Genomic DNA, 22,723 nt, shown 5'->3' on the forward strand with positions numbered 1-22,723 from the left:
AAAATGTGGAAAAATTGAAGCGCTGTGAATAATTTCCGGATGCACTGTAGCTAACATAACATAATATAATTCATATTTCTATTCTGGTCTCATGGTTGCCCTCTGCTGGATTTTTAGTCCCACTTCATCCCCATTTAATCATTTTACTCTTTAACCTGTTGATACGCAATTCCCCCGCACTCGGGAGTGACGTCACTCTGCTTACCTTTACAATATAATTTACCATCTATAAATGTAATTAATGTTAACAAATGATACATCTTTTCAATGGTCTAAGGGCTCAACATTGGTATCCTATCTGTTTCACGATAGCAATGCTCCAGAAACAGCAATTTAGTTATTTGTGCCAGGAGTACAAATGAAAATATGCAATATCAAAACGGGACAGCGTACCTTTTATGAAAAAGGCGATCACCAGATGAATCCAGTTCGCCACATTTGGGTCAATTGTCCATGTCAAGCTTTCATTGAAAAACATTCAATAGCACTTTTTGTCCATAAAAGTGATAAATCTTGGAAATATTGATATATTCTCCATTGTTCACATGAGATCTCACCTGAAAGGATTACCCTTCATCGTCGTTCTTCAACAAACTGTGCAATCTTGGCAGCATTCATGTTATAAAACTGTATATTATCTTATATATTAGTGTCTCTTAAACAAAATGAATGTGTCAAGTCTATTTTTAAAAATGGGGAGTAGTTTTATTCATAATAGCTGAGCAGTGCAGTCAGATTTTGTGTCATCTTGAAAGGCGGAGCCTTAATTTTACTCTGTACTCCGGCAGCGATTTTCAGAGAAAAAAACTTGCAGGAACCAAATGTTTTGTTAGATCATCTTCAAATTTGAAACATAACTTCTTTAGACTTGTGGCTTTGAGAACATTGTATTTCTGAGTTGTCTTGACACTTTTATTGTTGTTTTAGATTATATAAACATGTTCAGCACAAAATATTTCCATTACTATAAACTTCTGCTTCTCTAACTTTAAAAAAAAAAAAAAAAAAAACTTGGGAAATAAAGCCCAAAGTATCTTCTTTCAAAAGATATTACAACTGTGTCCATACTCCAAAGGGTCCAGTAAATACAAGTTCAGGTATGTCATTTTCATGGTTTGTGCTCAAAAGGGGGTGCGTATCAACAGGTTAATGAACTGTACTTTTTGTTAAGTTTTACAAGTAAAGGAAAGGAACTATTTTGCAAATGTCTTGAAAGTAATAATAAATTCAAACTTTTATGATTTAGGCTTTGAGATTAAAGAATTGTGAATTCATTACCCTTTGTCAGTTAATTTTTTCTTTATTTTTATAGAATACAGGAAATAGAATTGTAGTTTTGTCTGATTAATTGAATAAATATTCAATTATTATTGATTTCTCAAAATGATCATTGGTTGCTGCCCTATAAAGAATGTGTCATCAGTAGTGGTTCACTGTGTTATTAGGCTGGTTTTGTATTTACATGACCCTGAACTTTCATGTTTCCTTAGAGAGCTTTTATGTATGTTTTTGCATTTAAAAATGGCCAAATGCACTACATTTACTGTGCAAAAAATGCATTTTGATATGTTGAACTGTTTTTAATTTAAGACGGCATCTTAAAATGCAACACTGTGGCTGGATTCTAAAAAAATAATTTCTGATGTATTTGTAGGTAGCGACAGCAGTGGAGAAGTGGAAAGCTGCTGTCCGTGAAGCTCAGACATTCTCTCGCATGCATGTGTTGCTTGGCATGCTGGACGCATGTATCAAATGGGACATGTCTGCCGAGAATGCCCGCTGCAAAGTGTGCCGCAAGAAAGGTGAGACACCTGATGTTCAACTCCAAACACAGTGGATTTGAGGTTTGATGTGTGTGGATTTCAGTGTTAAATATATTATTGTAACAAGTTCATGATTGGGTGCAAATAGGAATTGGTAGTTTGCAAAATCCAACACAAAAGATACTTCTCACAAACAAAACAAACTCGCTTTTCAGTGCAATCTCAAATGTTCATGGGAACAGCACAGTCTCTGGGTGTGTGCATAGCTCTCTCTCCCCCTCACAGGCATCTGGTTTGCTCTGCAACTCATTGAGAGTTGGAGACTGATTTTAATGACAAACAGCTGTTAGAGACAATTTTCCAGGTGATGATCCTTATTGATATTGTCCATATCTCCTGATCTCGCTCCATTCACAAGCAGGTGCTCAACCACGCCCCTACCGCTACATACCCCCCCCTTTTTTTTGTTCTGCCCTTGACCCAAGAGGAACCCAAGATTCTGTACCTCTACCCGTCCAATTGTGGTTTGCTGCGAGTCCCGCCCGTTGCACTGACCTCATATCTGCCCTCAGATGCTGCATTTCCTGCTGCCAATCATTATTGTATTCAATTATGTCATACGTGGAGTGCGGTCTGAGGACTCTGTCCATAATGCATGGAAACGTAGCCGGGGCCCCAAACAAACTCAACGGTCATGAATTGGTGTAAACCAATCTGCTAATAAACATTTGTTAAATCCCGTGTCGAATAAAAACAAGGCGCACCCAACCAATCGACAGTTTGTCAATACGAGACTTTGGATACGCATCAAATGTAGACACCACATTGACCTTTCTATAATCCACACAGATCTGGACTGAGCTGTCGTTCTTCAGAACCAGCACCAACAGGGTGTCCCAGTAACTGTGGGATGCTTCTATTACCCCCGTATTGAGCATGGCCTTCAATTCTTCCCGAACCACTTTTGTTTTTTGTGCTCTGGTAATCTGTAGGGCTGACTGCGTACCACTACCCCTGTTTTAAAAATAAATAAATTATATGGTGTTTTATGAGGTTTGCACGTCCTAGAATTTTCTTTGCAACCGGGCCACGTCCGTGACTTGCGACGGTGAGAGGAGGCCTTTGCAAGTGACCGGGGTGCCTCGGTTGGCTTAAATTCACATCTTGCCCAAGCTTCTCTCTCTCTGGTACCACCATCGCCACGTGGACCACCACCCTCAATGGTTTTAAGAGGTTTTGGTGGTAAATTTGCTGTACTCTCCCCCTATCCATTCATTTAACCTCAAAGTACTTCTCGACTCGTTGTGTGACCTCAAAGGGCCCTTGCCAATTTGAGTAATTTAGAGTTTGATGTGGGTTGTAATACAAGGACTTTATAAAAATTTGTAAATTCCCATTGCCCAGCTGATGTTCTTGAGCCTGTAGCAAATTCTCCTGTGATAGTTGCCCCTAATGTGTGGAGATTTGCTCTCAGGTCAAGAACAAATTGAATTTAACTGACTGACCTTCTGGAGCCTGTAGCAAATTCTCCTGTGATGGTTGCCCCTAATGTGTGGAGTTTTGCTCTCAGGTCAAATTCAACATAATAAATTTCATTTTTGCTGGTTGAAGGTCCCTCCCAATTTTCCTTCACAACGTCTAAAACACAGTCAAGCTTACGCTCATACAATAATTTAAATGGGTAGAACCACGTGGAGGCTTGCAGGACCTCCCGTACTGCGTATAACAGGGGTTCAAATCACTTATCCCAATTCCGAGCATCTTCCAGCACGAACTTACGAATCATGTTTTTCAGGGTTTGATTAAACTGTTCGACAAAGCCGTACTTTTGCGGGTGCATGCTTGTCCAAATAGATTTAATTCCCAATAATTTGTAAAGCTCGTGTTGTGGATTTCTTTTAGAATTCCCACTCTGTGTAATTATTCTGAGGCTACTGTAGACTGACTCGGCTCCGCCTCCCCAGCCAGCGCATTACAAATCGAACACACGAGACACTTTGTTACAGGACCCATCCGCTCAAATTTCCCTTAATGTGGTAAAAGCTGGCAATTCATACCCAAAATTAGGGGTTGGGTGAGACGGGGACTCACTGCAGCCTTGACTAGGCTTTTGTCCAAGAAATTGAATCATCAGTCACTACAGTATAATTGTGGATATCACCATGCATGCACCTTATCTGCATCTTGTGACTAACACCAGGCATTGATAGATGGAGGTTTGTCTGCAAGTCGAATCCACCAAGGTCTGGTATGTACCCTCTTAACTCAAGGGTATGCAGTACGTCCCAGCTCAATTGGGGGGCGGCGTGTCGGAGACCCGAACCAATGTCCCCATCGCCATCACCGGAATCGGTCCCGGAAATGCCCGGGCTCCCCACAGCTCCAGCAGACTGGCCCATGCTCCACGCCAACACCCCTGGCAGCCAGTCCACCAACCTGGGAGTGAGAGCAGAGGGCGACAGGGGAAACTAGTGGGTAGTGCAGTCCCCAAAGTAGAGGAGCCGGTTTGGGAGGGGGCACCCCCTGTTTCAAGGAGGAGGAACAGGATGTAAAGAAGGGGAAGGAGGAGAGAGGGGAGTACAATCTCAGGGCTTGCCGGCTCCCGAATACACCGCCATGTGGTCCTCTGCCAGCTGTTTGGAGCCATCGCTCTTGGAAGTCTAGCAATGAATTGCTCCAGTACCACCAGGTCAATCACAACCCCGACATCGCTTTGCTCAGCCATCAACCACCTATGGCAGCCGTCTCTGAGCTGCTGGGCGAAGGCAAATGGGCAGCCGTGCTTGCCAGTGGTCAGCAAGCAGAAGCGTTGGCACTGCTGCTTGGGTGTCCAGCTGACTTGTTGCAGGATGGCTTTCCTCAAGTCAGCGTTTACCAGGAGGTTCTCTGTTGGTTACTGCTGCACCACGAGTTGGGCTTCCCCAGACAACAGTTGTATGTAACTAACTTCCCACTGAGTGTTCGGCCATCCGCAGGCCCCCACCTTCCACTCAGAAGATGGCCTCATGATCGTCTTGGGGGTCCATCTTGACCAACAACATGGGGCTGTTGTGAGGTTCGAGGACTGCGCCGGCAACACCCTCCTGGGGCAGCAAGCACCGGAGCACCTGCCGGTCCTTCACTTGGGTCTGGAGGAGTGCAATAAACCGCTGCTCCTGTTCTGTGCACAGCTTGAGGAAGGCCTGATTCTGTGACTGGTGGATGCTGGCGAGGGTCTTGAAAATGTACTCCAGAGGTGAGTCATCCATGGCTCCCTAAATCTTGGATTTCTGCACTTGTGTAGCAAGTTCATGATGGGGTGCTAGGAGGAAGATGGAATCAGCGAAATCAATACAAAATGTATTTATTATCACAAACAAAAACTCACTTTTCAGCGCAATCTCAATAGTTTATGGGAACGGCACAGTCTCTGTCAGGGTGTGTGCGTATATCTCTCTCTCTCTCTCTATCTCCCCACTCACTGATGTCTGTCTCACTCTTAAATCCATCTCCAACTCTCACTGCAATGACAAACAGCTCTTTGAGACAATCATTACCAGGTGATGATCCTTACCACTCTCATATCCTGATCTTGCCCTCCATTCACAAGGTGCTCAACCACATCCCTACCACCACAATTATATTTCGTGCAAAAGAGCTTTGCAGCAACTGCCCATATTAATAATTAAAGTTTGTTTTGATTGTAGGGTGAAATATACCCTGTACATAGATAGAAATATGACCGTTCAACCATAGACTTAGTAGAGTAGCAGACTGAATGACTGTCAAAGTCAAAGAATATCTGAGTATTTAAACAGCACCTGTCACAGTGAGCAGAACATAAGGAAGTTAACAGGAAAATGTATATGTAATTCATCTGGTTGATCTTTCTCTTTCTCTCTAGGTGACGATGATAAGTTAATTCTGTGTGATGAGTGTAATCAAGCCTTCCACCTGTTATGTCTGCGGCCAGCTCTGTATCGGATACCCACGGGCGAGTGGCGCTGCCCAGCCTGCCAGCCATCCACTGAGCGGCGCAGTGCCAGGTTAAGGTAAGAAAACACACTTAGCCCAGCCTTCTATGGATATGGGGCCATATTTCGATGAAATATCAAAATATAATGCACCTTTTTATCATAACAATTTTTATCTATGAAGTGTAATTTCTATAATAAGCTAAAAAAGTCTCACCAACTTTTGTCTCGGCCTTAGATACGCTTGAAAATTAGAATTTGCATGCTTTTAACACCTACACTTTAAAATGTGATAAAAATCAAACAAAAAAATCCCCACTTTTTTGTCCCTTTCAGCTTTCCGTAGTTTGACACATTGTGTACGTCTGTATATGGTTTTCATTGATTCGTCGGGTGCTTAAGTTATTTACAAGAAAGCAGGTTGTAAATGGGCTAAATGGGTACTAGAGTTGAAAAATAATAGCTAAATCTGCTAAAGTTTGCTAGGTTTACGGTATTGCATTGTGTCTTAAAGAGTTTTGCTAAAAATGCAAATGTCGTGGCTTTAAAGTTAGCAAATTTCTAGAGTACATCTGTATATATTACTCCTTGTTTTTAGGGTTATATATCTGAATATTTGGTATTCCTGCATCTGGATGGACCAAATCAACACAGTCTCCAAGACACACACCCGTAATCGTGTGCCGCAAACTCTCTTCTTGCATGCGCGCACAGACTACATGAGAGCTGAAAAGCAGCTTCCGACAAGATGGCGCTTTGGTACGGAATTGAGTCTGTATTTGGTGTTAATACCGTAGAAAGACAGTAATCATTCATTTATACAGTATATATTGCCCTAACTTTAAAATGTAATATTCAATTTTATTATTTTAACATGTTTTCATATCAACTTGATACCTAAGCAAAGGTACTTCAAAGGTACAAAAAAAATTATCAAAACATTCAGGGTTTTACGGAAAACCTTCGTGTCTTAAGCACCGTTAGCACAGCTCTCGAGCCACCAATGCTATGAACATGTTTAATGAAATACTGCAAAACCGAACACTTCAATTTTATCTTTTGAAAATGACTAGAAATTATTATTATTATTATTATTATTATTATAAAATGTATTTAATTAAAAATAAAGTGGAGGGAGCTCCTTGCAGCATTTCTTTTTTTTATTTTTATAAACTGAACAGCTCATAACAGAATGTCTCCATGCAGCTTGCTGGCTAGCCCGTTTAGTCAAGTGCCAAAAGGGCAACAGGATTTTATTCTCAACGGAGAAAGATTTAATGCTAGCAAAGTTGACGTTACGTTTGCTAAACCTTCTAACGTTAGTTTGCTAGCTACCACATTAATGACGCTTGCTTGTTCTGTGTAAAATCTAGAAAAATATTCAAAGCTATAGCGCTGAAAGTGATCAGTGATATCTACTAGGGCTGGGTGATAAAACAATATCGAGAGAGATATTTATATATATATATATATATATCACGGTAAAGAAAATCTACGATAAGCTTTTGAGCAATTTTCGATATTTACTGCGTGTTGCTAAAACACCAGCAGTTTGGCTTTCTCAGGCTGCGTTTCCACTGGGGCGGACGAAATCCGCTCAAAGGCGCTCACAGCGCTAGGAGAGAGCTTTCTCCGCACCGCTGCCAATCCTACGATTCACCTTGCGAGCATGACGCTCTGTTTGAAATTAATTGAAAACTCTCTCAGCTTCGCGCAATGCGCCAGTGGTAATCTAGGGTCAGACTGGATGAACTTGCTAATGCTAGCTGTCTTGCTAACAATTAGGTTACGTCGGACACCGGATTTATTCCATCCGCACCACAAGACTTCATGACAACGCCCTCTCATCGTCTCTAGTGAAGAGCATGACAGAACAACAGTGATGTGGCAACAGCTCTGATCTTTCTGCGCTGTAATCTTGAATATTGTTCTCTAGCACCAAACATGCATCATTTCTGCCCTGTCACGCTCCGCAAGCATTGCCTCTTTTTCCTGCATGTGTGTAGACATGAAGTGCCGCATGAGTTAACGTGGTTTCAAAGCACCTTTTAGACCATAATGTTTTTCCCTTTTAAATGTATCTTTATTAATCAGCATGTTACGAGCCTTTAATAATAAACTAATCGAATAAACAAATCGATTTCGGTTCTAATTTTGTGTAAATTCATTAGATGTCTGGAATGGATAAGGAAAGACTAAAATTACTAGTTGGTAGACTAGTCCATCAATTTAATGAAAATATACAAAATGTTCCCTCTGGACACCCCTGAACCCACATTCAGCATCAAAAAATATTTATTTTTAATGTAAAAATATTCCAACAAATACTGGACTGCTGTCATTATGCTTCAGAACAAACAGATGATCTTTTAACATTCATATTCAATTGGTAAAAGATCCCGCAGACCCCACTGCTTTGGCTGTCTCTGGACCCTCTGTGCAGTTTTGTGGAGACTATTTTGTCTGTTTCTAATTTATTTTTTCTTCTGTCAACTTTGAAATAAAAAAAAGAGAGTGCAATGTGTAAATGTGTATTGTGATAAATATCGATATTGAACAATATGAAAAAGATTATTGTGATAACTATTTTGGCCATATCGCCGGAGCGCTTGCTGTGTACACATCTGTTGTTTTGTCATGCTGCTAACCTAAAGTGTAGAAATGGCCATTGTCATGATGTCCAGATGGAACAAATCCAGAGTGCGGCCATTACTGTGGTCCGCTAATTGGTGACAGCTGGCATTTAGTATTGTGATGTTTATTGCAGCTTCAGTATCTGCATACTTTTTGAAAACCGCTTTTCCTCTCAATGATTCATCTTTCATTCGTTAATTTCCTCTTTCCCACCTCACCCATGAAAACGGATTAGTGTTTAAAAAATATTTAATAAAATAATAATTATTTACATTTCTTGTTGCACTTAAATCTGTTTTGTATACTATTCTGATGATAGTGAAACTTTGTAGTAGTCTCCTTAAGATGATTCGCTTATGTTTTCCTCTTTTGTAAGTCGCTTTGGATAAAAGCGTCTGTCAAATGAATAAATGTAAATGTGTTGATTTGGTTATTTGTCACAAGTAATTGGCCAGTACAGTAATGCTGTGGGCGGGACATTGAGCTAGACTACAAGCAGTAACATTTCAGAGAGTGTCAGTGGTATTAAAGCCAATGGAGTACATTTTAAAATGTACCGGCAGTCCTGAACTGTCTCAAATTGAGAATGTATGGTCCTGTAAAATTGTGCTGCTGAAGACCAGCTTAATGGATGAATGGTGGTAAATTCTGCTTGCTAAAACTTAAATTTGTGTCTTCAGTGCCCAAACACTTAAATGTTAATGGAAGAAATGGTGATTTTACACAGTGGTAAACACTCGACTGTCCCAACTTTTTTTGAGTGGGATTTTTTTTTAAAATATGTATATTAAATAAAAAAATTATAATTTTGTTTTTTTATTATTGACATTTTGCACAGTCACAACTTGAGGAATTAGGTCTGTATTTATCACTATATTTACTCTAAAACTTGAAGTTTGAAAAAATTGTATCATTTTAAATGTGCCTTTTCTCACAAAAGACTAAATCAAACTCTGTTCATACAGTAATTCCCTTATAGCACACGTGAATCGCTTTTACTTTAAAGTTGCTCTCGCGTGAGTTTAAATGAGACTGCAAGCAGGTGATTCTCTGCACCCTCGCAACTTGAAAAAAGAATGTGCCAAACGGGGAAATTTATTGGCCGATGCTGATAATTTAAATTCGGAATATTCAACGATTTATCGGTTGACCTCTGGCTCTAATACATTTATTTTTTTTAAATAAAAATAAAGGATGTTCATTCACTGAATGAACGCGTGGAAGAATAATTTACAATAACTATACATAAACACCGATATTTAACCTTTAAATGCACAAAAAATAACAGTGAAATAATGAACATTTGAGTAGCACAAATGAATCGGTATGTGATGAATCGGTAACTTATTTATAGAAATGTATCAAACTCAACAACTTTGAAAATGTTTGTGAAATGTTGTGTGATGTAGTGTATATTGCACAGTCTAGCATGTCTTCCTTGCCGACTGTATGTATAGGTAAAGACGAGCACAAAGTTCCACATAAAAATGATCTTTGTCATTCCCTCTTTGTGTGTATGCAGAAACTACAAGGAGGACAGTGAGGAAGAGGATGACTCCGAGGAGGAAAAAGAGTCTGAAGAGGAAGAATCCGATGAGGACCGGGACACTGGCCACTGCTGTGAGTGTCACTCTGAAAGTTGCTCCCTATTTCAATGTTTTTTTTTTCCTGTAAATATTGCAGTGAAATCTTAATTTTGACTCTTGTGTTTGATTACTACAGTGAGGCCCAGGAAAAAGTCAAAGTCATCTTTGAAGTCCAAAGTACAGAGTAAACCACCACAAAGTAGACCGACTCAGGCTAGATCTGCGCCTCGGGCTAGATCTCCGCCACGGTCTAGATCTCAGAGTAAATCTCCACCACGGAGTAGACATCCACCACGGTCTAGATCTCCAGCACAGACTAAACCACCATCGAAGCAGTCACCACCCAGTGTCAAACCAGCACCTAAATCACAACCAGCGTCGAGCAACTCTGCCGACATCAATGAGCTGGTAAGTGGAATTGAAAATCCTCCCTCAAAAGCAGACTAAACATTAAAAACTAATCGGTTACTAACGTAACCTCGGTTCTCTCTAGATGAGGGAACGAGTATTGCGTAAGCTAGCTTACGCTACGGGAAAGATTCATCTTTTCTGAGATATTGAAGCAAAAAAATTATCCTTAATTTTGTATCCATTGTCAACGCAGTGCGGCAGCTGCAGACCTTGAGCGGGCTAGCTAGCGAGCTCATTGGTTGCTCTGCGGCAACTGCTGCAGCCTATAGATGAGCTTGGGCGAACTCGCATCCAATGAGAGGCGTCCGTGCGCTCACTGCATCAAAGCCCGCCAAAAAGGGCGTGACTAGAGTGCATATAAGCGTAGTTCGTAGGCTGGAACCCTGGTTTTCATTGAATGAAGCGAAAAATCGCTCGTGGCGCGAGCACGGCCGGTTACGCAATACTCGTTCCCTCATCTAGAGAGAACCGAGGTTACGTTAGTAACCGATTCGTTCTCTTACGAGAGGTTCTCTCGTATTGCGTAAGCACGCGTGTAGACACCCCACATGTCCGTGGGTCCAGGTCTCTGTCTTTTTGCACCATTTTGAAAACACAGACCATTTTGGCGCATAGAGTCTTCTCGTGGAGGGGGCTCTAGCGTGTATGATGGTGTTTATTACTCCTTCTGGCAAAGCGACGGGTAGTCGTTGATCACCTACGCGTGTAGCTCCAGCACTCTGGGTGGGGATGCCAGATCGTTCCACGAGCTTGCGAGAGGAGATCTGCTCTCACTGGGATGGGCCACGCGGCTGTCAGTGACAGCTGCGTAAGCTCCGGGAACCATGTTTGATTCTCCCAGCGCGGGCTATGAGGAGCACCGAGTGGCGCGTTCCCTGATCCTCTGTATTACCTGTGGCAATAGCGAGGCGGGAGGGAAGGCGTAAAGCGTCGCGGTTGGGCCAGTCCTGGGCCAGCGCGTCCTCGCTTCGAGAAAAATATTGGGCAGTGAGAGTTCTCTTCTGGCGCAAAGAGGTCTATCTCTGCTCTGCGAATATGCGCCATAACGTCTGGACTGTTTGAGCGTGCAGGGACCATTCCCTGGGGAATATTGTCTCTGGACAGTCTGTCTGGGCCGTCGTTCAGGTGGCCTGGCACGTCGCGTCGCCCTCAGCGGCGCAGGTGGCGCTGGGACCAACTCAGTATGCGTTTCGATCAGATGGAAGAGGTTCCTGGATCTGACACCGCCCTGATGGTTTAGATAGGATACCACAGACCTGTTGTCCGAGCGGACCAGGGCGTGGTGACCCTGAATGATCGGGAGGAAGCGCCGCGGCGTACTCGACCGCTATCATTTCCAGACAATTTATGTGAAGGAGCTTTTCCTGAACTGACCATAGGCCAAAAACCGAGAGCCCTCGCAGACCGCACCCCAACCCGTGTTGGATGCGTCTGTCGAGATGACTTTCGGCGAGATACAGCTCCCATCATCACTCCCGCTGATACCACTCGGCCACTGTCCAGGGCTGCAGAGCTGAAATACAGGTCTGAGTCGCTCTGATTGGCTGGCGGCCTGTGGCCCAAGCCCGGCGAGGCGGCGGGTGTTTAGCCAATGCTGAAGCGGCGCATGCGCAGTAAACCCAGTTGAAGTACTGCTGCGGCTGAGGCCATGTAGCCTAGCACTCTCTGAAACTTCTTCAGAGGTGTGAGGCTGTTCATCTAAAATGACGCTGACTAGTCAGCTGCACACGGCGCAGCTGTGTAGATAAGCGAGCCGTCATTGCCACTGAGTCTAGTTCTATTCCAAGGAAGGAAATTGTCTGACTGGGCTGTAGTGAGCTCTTGGTCCAATTGACTGCAAGGCCCAAACTGTTCAGATGACTGAGAACTGTCCTGTGAGACAGAAGCTTCGTATGCGATTGTGCCAAAATCAGCCAATCGTCCAAATAGTTTAGAATTCGCAAACCCTGACTCCGCAGGGAGTGCGGCGCCCAGCGTCCATGCGCTCGTGAAAGTCACGAGGTGCTAAAGACAGAGCGAGCGGAAGGACGGTGTATTGATAAACCTGGCCGTCGAAGGCGAATCTCAAGAATGGCCTGTGACGGGGATTTATCTGAATCTGAAAGTATGCATCTTTCAGATCGAGAAAAATAAACCAGTCCCCTTAGGCACATCTTGCGAGGAGTTTGCTGGTTGTAAGCATTTTGAGCGGTCTTTTTGCAAGCGCTTTGTTCAAAACCCTGAGATCTAATATTGGTCTGAGGCCGCCGTCTTTCTTGGGGACAAGAAAATAGCGGCTGTAAAACCCTGACTTCGCTCGGGAGGCGGCACTCTCTCTATGGCCCTTTTGCACAGAAGGTTTGCTATTTCTGAGCGAAGCATGCACGCTGCTTCCGTGTTCACAGTAGTTTCGAGCAGCTCTGAAGCGAGGAGGGCGGCGATCGAACTGTAGCAAATAGCCCTGTTTTATTGTGCTTAACACCCATTCGGATATCCCTGGAATATCTTCCCGCTTTGAAGCGTAATGTTAGAGGGTGAGTGGCCAAATCGCTCTGATTGCGCACACAGCAGCTGAACAGAATGTGTGGCGGCTTACTGTGCTTATGCTGGACTGCTCGCAGACAGCATGGACAGGCTGTTCTGTGAGTGACTTCCGATTGAGGTGAATGGGGAAAGAGTCACGTCTGTTAAGTGATCACGCAAGCATAGTCACGGACACGGGACTTACATACAGAGAAGTGTTTGCTGGCCGTGTGACAGAAGCGGCGCAGAGAATGAAGCGCTAGCACGGATTACGTGGGTCGCGTTTGATTAACCCTAACACTTTCGAGCGGTTCAGTAACCGCTTTATGTGAGTGTGCCGTGATAGGGCCACGGGATGTGTAATGCTTGTGTGTAGGGGTGAACACTGGATTGTGGGCACATTTTCTACACATATGGCATGCTTGCTCTTTACCAGATTTATTTGGGTCGCCGTGAAAACGGCGTTTGAGCGCAGGCAAGCGGGCGTTAACACCGGCTTGTTGGCTGCTGAATCTACCACTGTAGTAGCCTGAAGGAAGGGGACTGACAGGGGGCGAAGCTTTGACGGTGGTCCGGCCGCAGCGGGACTGATCCGTCATTTTGTCAAGAAAGCTAGGAGGACTTCGGTTGTTCAGGTTTCAGCGCAATTCTAGTCTGAGGCCCGCGGGGGGGCGGCGGTCTGCGGCGGCTGTCTGAGCGCTGATCGAGGCGGCCGCCCTGTCGGCGCTGTGAAGTCTGGCTTTGTTGAGCTGGAGCTGTGAAGAGGCTCGTGCAGGAGGCTCACGTGGGCGACCTGCAGAGGAGCTAGCGGACGAGGCAGAAAGAGATTCATGGCTTGTGTGGCTTTTGGACCTCTGAAAACCGGTCAATGATACCACTCACCACGGAGCCGAAGAGACCGGATGGAGAGAGCGGTGCGTTGAGGAACGTAGAGCGCTCTGCTTCTCCCATGTCGGCTAGTGTTAGCCACAGATGTCTCACGGTCACAGTCAGCGCCGCCATGCTCTTCCCTATAGCTTGGGCTGCAGCTTTGGTAGCGCGGAGGGGTCCGTAGCACTCCGTATGTCTGCAACCACCTCTGGATGCCTGCTTTCCTCATCCCACTCCCGCAGAAGGTCCGCTTGGAGGATCTGTAGGACGGCCATAGAGTGCAGAGCAGATGCAGCTTGGCCGGCGGCGGAATAGGCGCGGCCAACACAGGCGGAAGTTGTTCTGCAGGCCTTAGACGGGGCCCTGAGTGGGTCCTGCTGGATTCCTGGGCCGAGGAGGCGGCGTGTGAGCCTGACCACTCCTCGCTGTCCGAAGCCATGATGGAACAGCCCTTATCCTCCGCTCCTTCGTCCGAGATGGCAGCAGAGCAGCCGCTCGGAGGCAACTGCTGGCGTCCGGGTGGGCGGGGAGGGTGAAGGCGATGCTTTCGAGGGATGGGCTCGGCGAGGCAATCGCTTCTACCACTGTTTCCGGCAGCCTTTGAGGCGGCGCTTTTTCTGCGCAGCTGAATGGAAGGCGGCACGGCGGCTCGGTCCTGAGCGCCGAGTCGAGCCCGCAGGGGTCGACATCGGCAGCTCCTCGCAGAGATTGCATCCACCTTCGGCGAGGCGAGCTCTGCATGCCCCAGTCCCAGGCAGAGAGCGCCAGATGATGTGGCGGTCTCTGGTGCTGAGAGGAGCGGCATGAGGCGCAAGTGGAGCGAGGCATCTTAAAAGACACTCGTACTCTTTTGTGAAGTTCTTTAAGAACTAGCTTGCTTTTAAAAGGATACGTCGCCGGATGGCGTAACTTCGCAGGACGGCTGAAGGTGGCGAAGACAGCCGGCTTCTTCGGCGCTGTTCACGCTTGCTTGATGCCCCTCGAGCGGTGACGCGGCTTCGGTTCAGTGATGCAAAGAGCTTCGCTGAAGAGATGAAAATCAGGGTTCCAGCCTACGAACTACGCTTATATGCACTCTAGTCACGCCCTTTTGGCGGGCTTTGATGCAGTGAGCGCGGACGCCTCTCATTGGATCGCGAGTTCAGCCCAAGCTCGTCTATAGGCTGCAGCAGTTGCCACAGAGCAACCAATGAGCTCGCTAGCTAGCCCGCTCAAGGTCTGCAGCTGCCGCACTGCGTTGACCAATGGATACAAAATTAAGGATAGTTTTTTGGCTTCAATATCTGAGAAAAGATTAATCTTTCCCGTAGCGTAAGCTAGCTTACGCAATACGAGAGAACCTCTCGTAAGAGAACTGTTCTCTAAAATGAACAAAGCGAATTCTATGATGTGGTTCGCAGCATTTTACATTTCATTTTGTCTTGAAATGGTTCATTCATTAAATAATATTGAACTATAAATGTTTCTTTAAATAGGTGATCTAGTTTTTGAAGTGTTGTGTTGATTGTGTGCAGGTTCGACTGAGCTCCAAGACTGGAAATAGGAAACAAACGGTTCAGTTGGAGAAATGTGAGGAGATCCTTCAGAAGCTTGTGAAGTTCCGCTACAGCTGGCCCTTCAGGTACACACACATCAGAATTGAATGGCTTCTTATTTAAATTTTTTTATCCCCTTTTCTCCCAATTTGGAATTCCCAATTCCCACTACTTAGTAGGTCCTCATGGTGTCATGGTTACTCAACTCAATCCAGGTGGTGGAGGACAAGTCTCAGTTGCCCCCACTTCTGATACTGTCAATCCACGTATCTTATAATGTGGCTCATTGTGCATGACACCGCGGAGACTTGCAGCATGTGGAGACTCATGCTACTCTCCGCCATCCACGCACAATTTACCAAGTGCCCAACTGAGAACTAGAACCACTTAATCATTACCCCATGTGACTCTGCCCTCCCTAGCAACCGGGACAATTTGGTTGCTTAGGAGACTGGGCTGGAGTCACTCAGCACACCCTGGATTCAAACTATGCAAAATAATCCTTTTTTGGTTTATATTTGTCTGACCTTTTCCTCTTGGTCTGTTTCTCAGCTATTTATCCTCCTCGGAGCTTAGAAAGTTTGCATCAGCCAGATTTACTTTTGACCGTGTATTGGAGTAGAATTACTGAGTGCACCTTTTAAAATTATTATTATATTTTTTTTTAAACGCTAAACCTAACAATGTTTAATGCATCACAAAATTCTATATATTTAAGTTTGCATTGCATGAAACTGTATGACACAACTTATACTCTCATTCCCATGCTCTCTCTTCCCTTTGTCCAGGGAACCAGTGTCTGCTGAAGAAGCCGAGGATTATCAAGAAGTCATCAGCAACCCTATGGACTTCGCCACCATGCAGAACAAGTTCACGTCCCACCAGTACCGCAGCGCCCAAGACTTCCTAGAGGATATGAAGCTCATCTACTCCAATGCAGAGGAGTACAACCAGCCTAGAAGCCATGTCCTCAGCTGCGCTGAGCGCACAGAGCAGGCTTTCATTGAGCTTCTGCAGAAGAGCCTGCCTGGGGCCAGCTACCTGCGCCGTCGAATGCGCAAACGCCCTGCATTATCCTCTGAGGAGGAGGAGCAGGAGGATGAGGATGACGACAAAGGGGAGAAGATACAGAACGGGAAGCAAGCAAAAGCCAGACAGAAGGATGATGGTGAGGAAGATGCGAGACAACGGAAAACCAAGCAAAGCGGTGGACGGCTAAAACATGCTGACAGCGAAAGCAAGGAAGAGGATGAAGAAATTGTAGAGAGGAAGAGCAAGCGGACGAAAAGGAAATTTTATCAGGAACAGGAAAGCGACGGTGAGAAGGATGGCAGAAGAACTGGATTGAGAAGAACGTCACGTTCTGTGACTTACGACAAGGAGGCTAGTAGTGACGAGGACTCTCTGGCCCAGCAACATTCCAGGAGGCTAAAACGCTCATGAAGACCGGGGGCTTTTTTTTTTTTTCTTTTTTTTTTTTCTTCCTTTTTCCTTTATCCTTTTAATCACAAGGCATCACGGGCCACCCCATACCCACTGCATATCTGGCAGAACCCTCCCTCGCCCCCAATGTAGATGTTTCTGTTTATTTGACTATTTGGGGGTTTTATGTTCATATTTTGGAGAAAGCTGATTTATATTTGTAAGTTGATTAATTACTGTGACACTTGTTTATCAACCTGGAGATTTGCATTTGAAAACAAGATGTCATCTCTGAGCTCTTAATATGTTTTTTTTTTTCGTTTGATATTTGCCCTAAAAAAAAGGGATAAAAAAAAAAGAAATTAACCATTTGTATTCCCTGAAAGTTTGTAATTGTGTTGCAACACCTAGCCACATCACATTTCGATGATGTCGAAGGATGTTTCAGAAAGCACTCTAAAATAATTTAAAAAAAATATCTACCAGAATGGAACTTGGACTGGTTGTGAAGACCCTCATGCAACCTTTCAATTGAAGTAACCAGTGACTGTCTATGAAACTGACCTTATGTGCTCTGCATTTTCTGAGCTGTTTAATTGACACGTACCACTCATGGTGGTATGACGTGGAACTAAAAGTCATCTTTTTGTCCTTTTTTGTTTTTGGTCATTTCACAATAAAAATGATTATTGTCCTTAAGTTTGGTTGAATAATTTAGGCAGGCAAGGCCTTTTTTTGAATAAAAATGAAGCTTGGAAATAAGCAGGAGTATTGAACACTATTTTGTAAAGTGGCCTGTTGGCGTCTCGATAATCTTAACTCGTGCTGCTCTTATTCCCTTGAAGCCAGTAGATGTCACTCTACTACAATATAACTTAAGAGATTTATTGCTCTCAAGATAAAGTTCCCCTTGCTGTTAAACTGACATTTGAATGTTATATCCCCACTAAAGACCTTGCAGTGATGAACTTAATCAAAAGTCAACAATCAGTATAATAAAAGCAAATACAGATCCGTTTTATAACCCTTGACTATGACACTATGCCTGAAATTCCAGTGTCTGATTGGATGGCACAGAATGGGTTTCAAGTTTGGGTGTTGTGTGCTTGTCCATTCATCAAACATGCCATAACTATCATTTTAGACGGCATTTTGCATTTGATCACAGAAGTCTCGGGATAGTTTGCCATATTCGCTGCAATAAGTGTTCAAATGTGCAGTCTTGGTTTGAAGACTTCAGGTATGGTAGTCCACAACGAAAGTTTTGTGTAATGTCATCACGTATTCATGACAATTCTTGATTGAAACAAATTTTTAATGAAGGTTTCTGCTTGTATTCTCCCCTCCCCATCTAGATTTGGCTCAAGCTTAATTTGGTAAAAGGAAAACAAGGTCATTGTATCATAACCTTTTTGTGTCTCTGGACTTGACGTCACGGTTTTTGTGCTTTTTTACTTTTATTACCATTTTCGTAAACTTACAGCATATTCATCTTCAATTTCCATTATCATCACAATGGCTGGGAAATAACTGATAAACGGGCAGAAACTTTGGAATGTACCACCAAGATGTTCTGGATTCTGTCCTCTGGTTCAAGTGAGTCTCCTCACAGTTGTAAATGCTTTCTTTCAGGTTGGAGGTATTAGTGGTGATCAAATACAGTTAATATGTATTTATAGCTCTGCAACTTGGTAGGGATGTTCTTTAAGAATTTCCTAACCTCTTTTGCACCCTCTGATTTTTTTTGAGACTTCATTTTTATTTCTAAAAGTGTTTTCCTTTTATAAAGATCCTTTTAGTGTCACTGCCAGTTGTAAAATCTTGTTATATAAAAGTGAGGGGTAGGGAGGGAGGGCCTGGTAGCTTTGGGGGCCGATAGATTGTTTTTCTTGTGTAATTCTTTACTTTTTAATAAAACATTGTACAATGTCCAAGATTTGTCATGGTCTTTCCTCTCATTTGAGACATAAAAAATACTGATATTGTTAAAAACAGTCTGACCCAGTGGCCGATTAAGACACTGTTTCAAAACCAAATGACCTGCCTATGTAGGCAGTTTTCTAAGGCATCATAGACCCACACCAGATGCGAAGGCTGTTCCAAAGGTAGGTAGTCGATGCTGATGCAGTCTGGGATACCTAATTCTATGGCAGCATAGTAAACATCCTTTGTGGAGTAGGCAGTCCCATAACAGTGAGCCTTATTGTCTAGGCAGCTACCATCTAAAGCAGCATTGTAACTGGCATGGAACCTCATAAGTAACTGATTTGGAATGCACTACAAAGGCAGCAACTCTGCGTCATATAATTAGTGCTCCTGACCAACGTTTATGAAAGACTTTACTCATTATTCATTAGTTTTCCGTTAGCATGTTGCCAATCTAACGACGCAATGGCCTATTATATCTAACAGAAAATAATTATATTTGATATTTTTTGGTGTGTCATTTATACATTTTTCTCACTTCACCAACGATCTTGGATGGATTTAGAATATTTCGAAGCTTATCTAAGTGCATTATGTAAGTGCATTCTCTGTACATGGTACATGTCCTGCTTTAGCTGCATTTTTACTAATCTGTTCAAGTTTAAAACCTCTATTCAGTTCTCTAATGTAAGCATTTTCATTAGGATGCGGTTTTGGAGAGTGTTTTTGAAAGTCATTATTTTTTGGTGGAAAACACGTTTCAGTGGGGTTGATTGGTCTAAACATAGCAAAATCAATGCGTTTTAGTATTTTGAATTTGGCCAAAAATGAGTTTGGTAGCATTATCATGCAGCCTAACTTGGAAGAGCCTTGGCACTGAGAACACTGGTAATCCCAAAAGTGCTACGTATGTAATCGAGTAATTCGGTTAGCAACATGTCAACAATTGGAGCGCATTTAGTAAATTAATTATAATATATTTACATATTTATTATACATGTTTTTTTGTAGTATTTAAAAGTTTCACATTGAGAGCTAAAATGGTACTGTCCCTTTAAGAATGGTGGCTGTTCAGCAGGCATCTCAGAAAGAGTCGCATGGATTCTTTACTAACGAGAAACTATTGAAATTAAATGTGATTTGCGTCTCCTGTGTGCTTCACATGAGGAGCGCAATTTGTTTGACACAGATGCTGCCTATGTTGAGCATTTCAAAAAAGTTACTTATGAGGTCCCATGATGATTAGTATGCTACCTTAGAAGTAGGGGTGGAAAAATGTATTGCATTGCATCAATCGAAGAAATTGATGCATCGATTCCGAAATTTAAGAATTGATTATTGTGGCAGGGTGGAGGGCAGGGCCGGTCGTGATTCCGCACACCAGGCCCCTAATTAGGCTATTTAAGCCTAAGAGGGATAAGGCTGACAGGAGATGGTGGTGTGACAGAGTTACAGACACCTGTCCGACCCCTTTGTGTGTTTGTCTGGTGTAGACCTGCGAGGGACTTGAGAATCTCGGCCAACTGCGAGGACTCCATGGGGTGTACTTCAGGTTCCTGGGTTTAGGCACCAGTTATTCCTAGTTCATTGGAAAGGAGGAGGCAAGAACCGGCTTGATGATATAAATAATATTTGAATGATAAACAACCAAAAAGGCAAACTCACACACAGGTGTCGGACAGCTGTCCGTAACTCTCTCTGTCGCACCGCTGTCTCCGGTCGGCCTTTATTCCTCTCAGATTTAATCAGCCTAATTAATATTGCTTTGTATCTCCAAACAATTTGTCATTTCTCCATAATTAATTCTCGTAAATGGGCTTGACAAGCGGAGGCGTCTCCGTTTAGCCACCTAGCGCCTCTTTCCCCAAAATGAATAGGGAACTCACGGTTACCACCTTTACATGCTACTTATAGTCAGTTTTTAATTTTATGACCCTGCTTAATTAAAACCTGGATCATATCTGCCTACACATGACATTTCATCCGTAATTACTGGTTTCAGATTTTATGATGCATCATAATTGTTAAGGTATAGAATCGGAATGGAATTGAATCATTGTCATTGTGAATTATCACACCCCTACTTAGAAGGCATCTGCTTATGCTCACAGAACACAAGGCACTTCACTATGTTTTGGCTTAGAGCCTTAGTTTTACAAACGGGCGACAGTGGACGTGTTCAATAATCTAAAGTCATAATCTGAAGAGGTTTTTTGAGTTTTCTAGCATAAAAGACATTTTTCTGAACCATTCGCTCACTGGCTCCCGCTGCTCCTGTCCACTCGTAATGGGGCCTGGATCATGAAAGGGTGAGAGAGTAAAGAGAGGTACACCATTCATTCTTTAATTGCACATGCTGGTGTTTTTGTTGGAAGTCTCAGGTGGCAGAAGATAATTGGCCTTCCTTCCGTCGCCACTCAGTCAGCCTAGCTCCAGACTTTCCACTGAGGAGAGAAAAGGGACAGAGACGGGACTAAAACCTGAGATACAAATGAATATTTGAAGTGTTTTGGAAAGAGAGGACATCGGAGGAGAACAAAGGATGGAGACAGATGCAGTCCTGTTGATGGAGTAAAGTGAATGAGTAAATTACAGTAATACACAGGAGAGATGAAGTTTGAGAAGGAAAGTGGAGGGACAGTTGAGGTTAGGCAGTGCAAAACGGGAATATTTTCATACAAATTTCACACATAGTATGCTTTGATGCCAACTCCAAACACCCGTCAGTTAACTTAATTGAATTATATGGCACTTTCCATGAATAGGGTTTAAAGTTGGGCATAAAAATATATTTGTAATGGCGTTCCTTTATCAGGGTAAGCGATTTTCTTGCGTGGTCAGATTTTTGGCAGTTATCGGCATATTGGTGTGCATGTAAACACTCGTATGATTTCGGCTGTTAAATACAACTGGGGGGAGGAGGCATTTAATGCATTTAAAACTAGTTGCATTTCATGCTTGATTAATTCTATGTTCTCACAACAAACAACATGGGATTTTTGCCTTAAATGCTTTAAAAGTCATGGGACACCAAAGTGTTTGTGGAAAATGCCATACAGCATGATATGATGGCATTGCTAGTCTGGGTCTCGGTATATTAGGATCGGCACATTATGCAGACTCGCCGACAAGCACCGGGGGGTGTTCAGTTTGTAAAATATGCATTCCTCTTCACTGTATTACATCCTGAACAGCTGAAAGCAACTCTCTTCACAACTCTCTTTTGGCACCCCTCTGTGGACATTCTATCTAGAAAATGGAGCTCAGATTGTTTTTACCTAAAGAAAAGTCAACCTACTGTTTCCGATTTCTCCGTGAGATCAGTCTGCTTTGACACAGAGCTAAGAACCTTGCAGAAACAGCTTTTGTAAACTTTTAATCCATCAGCTCACAGCATGTCTCTTGTAGTATCTTGTTTGACAGGTCTCTGCTTCTGTTTTGCAGAGTGACTATGATGGACCCGCTTTATCAAGAAACCGTTTCAGGTGTTTTGTGCTCCGCAAGGTAACTCTAAAATCTTCTTTAAAATGGAGAGATTATCTCTCTCTTGTCTTTCATGTCCTGGTTGTATTTCTTTGATGATTAAAACCTTTTTGGTAGTAATCTTTAAAGTTTTGAGAGAAATAGGCTTGAGCATTTTCTGAGCCTCTAAACCAGTGTACTCATGTATAAACATTGTCTGCCCATAAAATGTGTATTGAAACGTACTGATTTCATTTCCCAAACAAAATGAATATTTATTAAAAGGAATTATTTTATTTAGTTAAAATCAGTCTGTGTTTACTGAAATTTGATGTTGAGCATATGGGCCCGTGTGAGCTGATTTTCCAGGTGAAATGTCCACACAGGGGCAGCTGTGGCAAGTTGTGAAGTGAGTTGTTTTTTAGCTGTTATACAGAAAAGAGGAATTCATATTTAATAAATTCTCCTCCCCAACTGAAAACCTAAACCTAACCATCAGTGAAGTAAATATGTAATGTTAGATGGAAAATGCAACCTCGGAATCACACTTGTCACTGATACTCGATTACTTCCAGGTTTCAACACAGGATCCGAACCCGAGTCCCCACACTAATGATGCAACGTGCTTCTGGCTGCGCCACAAGAGAAGGTAAACCGTG

General features: G+C 43.3%; 1 protein-coding gene across 1 annotated transcript in view; it reads left to right on the forward strand.

Annotated features, from left to right (window-relative positions):
* LOC127622807 (tyrosine-protein kinase BAZ1B-like) overlaps window positions 1–18,514 on the forward strand; it is a 40,961-nt gene extending 22,447 nt beyond the window's left edge. The window contains 6 exon segments of the mRNA XM_052096896.1: window positions 1,655–1,802; window positions 5,647–5,794; window positions 9,873–9,970; window positions 10,073–10,344; window positions 15,234–15,340; window positions 16,043–18,514. Of these exon segments, the coding sequence (XP_051952856.1) occupies window positions 1,655–1,802; window positions 5,647–5,794; window positions 9,873–9,970; window positions 10,073–10,344; window positions 15,234–15,340; window positions 16,043–16,697 (1,428 nt within the window). The 3' untranslated portion in view covers window positions 16,698–18,514.
* The last annotated feature ends 4,209 nt before the right edge of the window (window positions 18,515–22,723 follow it).

This window comes from Xyrauchen texanus, chromosome 29 (assembly GCF_025860055.1).
Source record: "Xyrauchen texanus isolate HMW12.3.18 chromosome 29, RBS_HiC_50CHRs, whole genome shotgun sequence".
Lineage (NCBI taxonomy): Eukaryota > Metazoa > Chordata > Actinopteri > Cypriniformes > Catostomidae > Xyrauchen > Xyrauchen texanus.